The sequence below is a fragment of the Cynara cardunculus genome (assembly GCF_001531365.2).
Source record: "Cynara cardunculus var. scolymus isolate 2C chromosome LG 7, CcrdV1, whole genome shotgun sequence".
NCBI lineage: Eukaryota > Viridiplantae > Streptophyta > Magnoliopsida > Asterales > Asteraceae > Cynara > Cynara cardunculus.
The window spans coordinates 4,412,426-4,420,429 of NC_037534.1; the positions used below are offsets into that span (position 1 = coordinate 4,412,426).

Consider the following 8,004-nt stretch of genomic DNA (forward strand, 5'->3'; position numbering starts at 1 on the left):
TGATGAGAGTATAATAAGAAAAAATTATCTTTCATGGTAATCATTTCTAGAGACTTCTCCAGATTTGAAAATCTTGTCCTTTCTAGACTCTAGAGAAAGCTTTTAGATAATTTGTTGAAACAAAAAACCTTACTCAAAAACCCCCAAGTCTTTTTCTGAAAGCATGCCCAAGGCTATGCCCAAAAGGACTTTCCAGCAAATCACAATCAACCTTCGTAAACTCAATGACCACAATTCTTATCGACCCCTAGGATTGAATCCATAATAGATAAGATATACCACCACATTCCCTTTCGCCTCATCCCCAAAATCTACGGGTTTTTTTTTTCTATTTTGAAGGATCTCTTGAAATAATCAAAAGATGTTCGACGATTCATCTATAATTTTTAAAACGGAGAGATCATTTGAGTTAATTTTAATTGAATAATAGTTTGAAGATTTCGTTGGAACCTGGATCAACGGAAACCGGTTAAAACCAACGGTTAGGACCAAAACTGATGGACAAAACCAGTTTCTTCAAAACTGAAACCAATGGAATGAATGATTGTTCCTCTTCTTCACCTCCATTAGACCACCAAACGAACCCAATATATTTCACTCGTAAATAGAGTTTGGATGGGGTAGAATGTATACAGAACTTATCCAACCATTAGGATCATGAGGTTGTTTCAATAAACACCACCAGCATGTGCATGAAAGAAGATATGCCCAAGCAAACAATAAGATGAAGGACATACAACAGGTAATCGAAAAATAAAACAAATACAATAACGATTCAATGGAGTGAAACCATACAATATAAGCAGGTAAGACATGCAGAGCAAGTAAAAACGAATGTACATAGCAAATTAAACATGTAGGCAAGACTAGATCTCTTTTTTATGAAATCAAAATCTTTATTTCTTTGACAAAAGTACACTTAATTTCTCCTTTTCAAATCTCCAATAAGCTTCATGGCTTTTTTTCAATTTTTTCTTTTAAGCCATTTTATATCATCATCCAACTTATTGGCTAGTTTTTACCACATGACTAGTTTATCAGCTAGTTTTTACCACATAACTAGTTTATCAGCCACCAACAACTATCTTATCAGCTAGTTTTCCAATCATAGACAAAATGAACTTTCTCCTAAACTTGGAATTTTGAAAATACCTGAATTGGATCCAGTTCTGAATGAGCTTGTCCCGGATTAGCTATGAATGCTGGACATGTCAAAATGTTACATTAGCCAAGATGCAGAATGATATATATATATATATATATATATATATATATATATATATATAATGATGCTACTGTTAAATGAAACTTGAGCTAAAGATATGTCTACGATCCAAATCTCGTTTTGTAAATCCATTCAAACGGCTAATAAGTAGTAACTGGAGAACCCATGAAATATGTTTAACCAGAAATAGATAACCATCAACAATGAAAAGAAGGTTTTGCCTTCTATATAACAATAATCGACGAACCAGCAGATCACGATCTTATCAAATATCAACAGAAAAGAAACCGAGGGCTAAGAGAATCATGTAACGTTCCTTGAGATGTCAATCTACATGAAACTAGGAAACCATGGATTGCATCTAGACAAGAGGAGGATATAGCTTTGCTTGCTGGCGGACTCTTTTCTTGTACTCCACAGTATCCTGCACATAATTTTTTGAACAAATCGTATTAAAACGAGATTATAAATTCTTTTTGTGTGGTGCACCATGCATGCAGAGGCGGATCCAGAAAGAAATTCTATACGGGGGCACAAAATAATTAGCATAATATAAATAAAACAAAAAACAATTATAAAAAGTATGATTTATTAAAAGTGACATACAAGTGGTTTCTTGCAGCACCCAAGTGGTTTTATCGTTCTTTTCTACTATTGTTACCAAAAAAATTAAAAGAAAGCCAAAGGGACTCGAAATTTAAACCTATAATGCCACGTGTAAAGACACTACTAGTAAGCTGCAACAGCTTCTTGTTAACTTAGGGGACCACATATCAAACTAAAGCGGATGCTAAGAGTCCTAAAGAAATTCCACTATGTTGGCACAATAGAGCGCATGTAGCACGGGCACCCCCCTCCTTAAATCCACCCTACCATGCATGGCTTGTTAGGGATTTTTTACCTGGGGAGTTCTATTGCCTTGAGTAAAGGAGGCTAGACTAACTGTATGATGATAACAAAGGTTACGAGCCCTAAGGTCTACACAAGCAATGCATCATAACCATGTACTATAGTCAACTTTTTCTCTTAACAATGTCAAAAGAACTAAAAAACCCAAACCAAACGAACCCAATATCTCCCATTTGGAGGTGGGGTCTGGAAAGGCCAAGGACCTGTTTGTTAACAGCTTAATGAGCTTAATGGGACTCGCAGCTTATTCGGTCAGCTAGACATGACTGTTTGGTTGTGGCTTAATGAAAGCGGCTTATTCGGTAAGCTTCTAGGGGGGAGCTTTATGCAGAAAGCAATTTTTCCAAACCTGCCCTTCCCAATTAAGAACACGCTCCTTCCATCTATGAAAAAACCAACTCCCGAACAAAAACTCTCCCAATCTATATAGACAGATTGGTGCACACTGTCAACTTTGTCCATACAGGACGTGATGGAAAACCACCCAAATAGCCCCTAAGATGTATGCAGACCTCACCTCTACCCCAAAGAGTAAAGTGGTTTCCAGTAAAACCCCCCTGTTTGTGAAAAGTGACAGAGAGTCAGAAAAGATAATATGACAACAGAACTCTTGCTTCGAAATGATAACATGTTGTGACACATGGCAGGAACAGGTAGGCTGGCTTAATATACGGGGAACCATGACTCATTAATGAAAATTTCATTTGGAGAGCGAACTGCTTGATTAAGTTTCGTAGTGTAGCATGGTCATATCACACTGTTATTCCTCAAAATCATTTTTGGGCCAAATGGAACAATGTAGGCCAAGATCGTGAATTGGATGGTGACTGAGAATGATCCAGACATTAAAAAATAATCTAATCAGTTCATCAGTTACGTTTTTATAATCCCACTTGTGTACTCCCACCTAGCTTATTACGTGCCAAGATAAAGTATGGCATGTTTGCCAAAGGGTCAATGGTGCACCCAAGTTACTGATTGATCCCCCACCTCCTTAGAGGTCAAGGTTCAAGCCTCACCAAAGGTGAGGAGTGTGTGAATTTTGCCGTATATATAAATATTATATATTTAAAAAAAGCAAAAAAGCATAGTGTCAAGCCTAGAAAACCTGTTCATTGTATCTAGTACTCCCACGAAGAAATAACTACACTATTGAAGTTGTCATAGTAAAGTACAATTTGTAAGTACCAATCCGATGTTATAAAAAGCTACACCAACTCCATTGACGAGGAGTTCGTAAGAATGATGACTATGACAAAAGTCTGTTCGTCATAACAGCATGTATATCTTTAGAAGTTATGGTTTCATCAACATGAACATATTGTGATGGGTTGAGACCTTGTCAGTTTCTTCAAAATAAGTTTGAGAAATATGCGTGAGGGTCACTAGTTGCAACAGTTGTTCATGATAAAGTTGTGGAATCATTTCCATCGTAGCTTCTTTTTTTGGTAATCTTAGAGTTCAGTCTTTCCATGTCAGCTGCAATATTACGCTTGGTATTGAGCCAAACTCTGAACCACTTGATCAATATTAATTTTTATTATCTTTCACCAAATTGTTAAGAGATCAAGTATTTTGTTATATATGTTGTTTGTTTTGCAATGATGACCAATGAATTTCTGTTGTTATAAATCAAGGGTCCATGCCAGACTAGTATATCTAGACCTGGCTAGTTCTTAGGGGTTGTTTGGTTCACTCCGGAGAATGAAAATGACAGTAAATGGAAATGGGAATGGATTTTCATTCCCCCCCACGGTTTAATCTGAAATGAAAATTTGGGCTTCTGGGGAATGAGCCCATTATTTTATTTAATCCAAACAGTTACTTTATTTTCATTTCCCATTGATTACTGCTTACTACCTCTAGCCAAACATCCCTTAGTTCTAGTGACAGATATAGAACAGGATTACCTGAATGAAGAGATGATAACCATCGGTTTGAGCAGGATCAGCAGGGTTGGGTGAGTCCAACAAATCCTGGATACCAACTAGAATTTGCTTGACTGTTATTGCTGGTCTCCAACCCTATAGACAACAGCTAAAACATCAGATATTTAAATGACAAATTGACAAATAATAAAACTAAACATTTCTTCCATCTTTTTGATAAGGATTGGAAGCTCGTACACTGTCTTCATTCAGGATTGACAGACAAACGGTTCCAGATGGGTAAACATTTGGATGGAAGAACCCTTGGGGGAACTTGCACTTTGGTGGCTTGCTCGGATAATCTTCGGTGAAATGAAGAGTGAGGGGGTAATAACCGCCTTCCCAATCAGTCTGCAACGGCCACGTATAATGAATTCCCACAAAAGCAAACCAAAATAAAATCACTAAAAACAGATCGAGATGAGTGTTCCTTTATAAACTTTTATCTTATGCCTCCAAGACAAATTACAAAAATTCCATCCTTCAGTTTCCAAAAATAATAATACACCCCCTCCAAGTAAACAAAAAAAAAAAAAAAAAAAACAATGCAACAAAGGATCCATGGCTATTCCCTGCTCGTAAAGTTCACCTAACAGGGTCGAAATGACAACAAAGTAATTCACCAAGACGATGCCAATCCATATGATGCAGAAAAAAGTCCAAGCAAATAATAATCATATAAACCGCTAACTGCAGCACACAACTTCATGCCTGAAATTTCAGAAGCATCGTATGCATATGCTTTAACCTGGAAGAAAGCAAAGCGTTTATCCTTCCAGAGACAACATCAGACCTTTTTAAGATTAGAAGGTCAAATAATAGAATTTGTACAGTGCATCAACTTGGAAATCAGAGGTTCGCCCCCAGGGGAATCCCAAAAGAAGTCTCTAACCGCCTCCTTCATGATGTCTACACATCCACCAATGATCCAATCGTCAATTTTTGGGTGCTTCATTGGGTAATATTACGATGACAACAACAAGCTTGTTGTCCTCCCAGCACATGACTTCTCATGGTTATATCCACATCAACCATTGTAGTGTCATGAGAAGTTCAGGTTGGTGTGCTATAGAGAGGCCAGTTGTCCTCTACTGCCTTCCAACTGCAACCAGCAGCCTGGGCACAGAAAAATCATAGGCAGACTTCTACTTAATCTCAAAATAAGAGTAAGCAGGAACTGCCTCTAAAGTCCAAGTCCTCAGCATGGATTACATCCCTGCGTACATGGTTTAATTAATAACTTCCTACCACTGCATGAATATATAAAAATGATGTTCCATACATTTAACTAGTTGGGTATTTGAGATGATGACAACCATCTCCAAGAACCGAGAATAACAATCAAGAATTGAATGTGACGCTCTGGTCCCTGGTTGGCTGTTTGATGGTTCATGAAGTGTTAAACTTTCTCTAGGGTTCTTACACACTTGAATGAGTTTTACAAACAAAATGCATAAGGCAAGGAAGGATGACCGAAAGGGAACATATTTCCCACCCCTGCACTCATGTTACAGTGGTCTTAAGGATCAAATTCAACATTTCATATTTGCATCGATGTTTATTATTTCGTTATGATATTCCATACCTTCAGATAATGATGAAGTGTATCATGAGTAAAATACAAGCAAGGTCTAGAAACATGAGTTATGACCCTGCTGCAATGCTAGCTTCTAAAATTAACATTGACTAGAAGTGTACCTGTGCGATGCAGCAAAATGTAAAATTTAACTGTAAACCAAAATTGAATTGTTTTAATTTTAATTTTTATGATTTTTTTTTTTGCAAATGGAGCAATTGTGATATGAGTTTTCCAAAAATCTCAAATATTATGTTGTTTATTTGGTTGATTGACCTTATATTTGGTAACGGTAGTAGAGATTTCCAAAAAACTTTGTTCTTGACATTTAAAAGAAGAGCAAAATTGGAATATTATAAAAATTGAAAGATTTTGTAGGCATTGGTAATTTATACTTACGTTTCGTAAGTTGTACTCTTGAAATTTTAAGAGTTCTTTAAGAAAAAAACTTAAATGCTTTACAATTTAGTATAGATACACGCTGGTTCATGTATATGGAATACCACAGGATCCATGGTTCAAACCTGGAAACTAGAGTAGTCAACGACCAAGAGATACATGGTCACCTCACCATTTTCCTGATAAATTTGAGCAGCAAACTGATGATAGAAGTAAGAAAAAATTACCCTCCCAGGTGGGATGGCAGCCACCCCCAAAAAGAGAAAAGGGACACATATGGGTAAAACACAAAAATGTCAAACAATATCCTTGTACTCTGCATCCAAGCCATGCATTGGTCAAACAGTCACGGTCAAAGTCATTGTTCCAAAAAATCTTGACTTACGCCTGTTTCAGCATCCATCTAGGCATTATGCGACCCCTCACCGCTAACATTAGTTAAGGCCATTGAATCAACTGCCTAGGAGTAAGCATTTAAAAAAAACAGAGATCAATCAACATGTCAAAACCCGTTTTCATCAATTGACTTCTCTCAATTTGGAGTTTGAAGGGAATTTTCTGATTCTTTTGTTAAAGGACTAATTGTACAACAATAATATTGTGTCACAGTTCTAATTCTTTTATGCTTACATAATCATTTTTTACATACTAAAATGAACCTACTATAGTTCTGTTTATGCCTTCTGTTAAACCCCACTTAGGTGACTGCCCTAGAAGGTCACTTGACCACCTAGCCTGTTAGGTTTTTAGAACATCGGTTACAGAAAGATACAACTATCACTGGACACGATCAATGCCTTAGATTGTTTGTACCATCAAGTTTTAAGACAGGCAAACGGTGAAACTTCACAAATTTCAATAATAAACCGCTGTTCAGTCAGCACAGCAGTAACATACTACCAATGTTATATTTTCCTCCCAGAACTGCCATGCAACTGAAATCCAATTTAAACAGATGAAGAAAAAGAAGGCCTTACTTAGAAAATATATTTACAACATTAGGACAACTGCAGTCTGAAAAGTATAAAGTACTGTATAATCCAAGCCCACTTAACATCACAGAAATTATGTAAGTAATGTTGGATGTACACCACTTTCTAGCATAAAATAATAATCTGACAGAACAATCACAACAAACACTTAAAGACACGAAATAGCTTTTGGCACAATGGTACCAATTACCAAACGCAGCCTTAAAAGGAATCCCCGATGTAATGGTTTCAACTCTGATAAGAGAGGTAATGAGAGCTTACCCCCAGCCTATTAGCCATAAAAACAAATTAATTACATAAACAGAGAGATGATGAGAACTTACCCCAACCTTACCGGGGATAGTACACTGCCAAACCATCAAATTGACCGTACCATCGGGAAGCGATTCCGGCTTAGCAACAAATCCCTAGTTAATCAGATCAAATCAAATCAAATACAAACAATAACACGAAACCTAAATCGCATAACTACATGATTAGAAAAATGGAGCCTAGGGTTAAGAATAGAACGAACATGAGGATGATTCTTTCGCCATGCTTTCCGTTCCTCGGTGAGACGGCCACGAGCTATACCGCCGGACATGATTTACAGTTTTTCGATCGGTTTCTCTGTCTGGATTTTGTGGTGTGAAAGATTTGGTGCCTCTCGACTCCCGCAGCTGGGTGAAGTGAAGAAGACGGGGACGCTGACTTACGACCTTTTTAGAAAGAGTGGTCGTGTGATCATTTGAGAGAGATATATATGTATATATTTGGACACAAGTGGTATTCTTGGTTACACAATAGCACTAGAGTAATCGTGTAATGCAGCGATACAAATCTTGATTTTAACATTTTATTTTATTATTTATCATTATCAATGTTATAAGACGATTTTATGAATTTTTAAGAAAACAAATAATGATTTTATTTTTAAATAAAATATAAATTTAAAGATATTATAAAAATTTTAAATATATATATATATATATATAT

At 36.5% G+C, this 8,004-nt stretch overlaps 1 protein-coding gene across 1 annotated transcript; it reads right to left on the minus strand.

Moving 5' to 3' along the window:
- Positions 1-1,324: 1,324 nt before the first annotated feature.
- Positions 1,325-7,750, minus strand: LOC112515346 (SUMO-conjugating enzyme SCE1-like). Its single transcript, XM_025122106.1, has 5 exons — positions 7,544-7,750; positions 7,353-7,436; positions 4,261-4,413; positions 4,045-4,158; positions 1,325-1,649 (listed from the first exon to the last, which is right to left on the minus strand). Exons 1-5 carry the CDS (start codon positions 7,610-7,612, stop codon positions 1,587-1,589), a joined length of 483 nt encoding a protein of 160 aa, XP_024977874.1. The 5' UTR covers positions 7,613-7,750; the 3' UTR covers positions 1,325-1,586.
- Between the last annotated feature and the right edge of the window lie 254 nt (positions 7,751-8,004).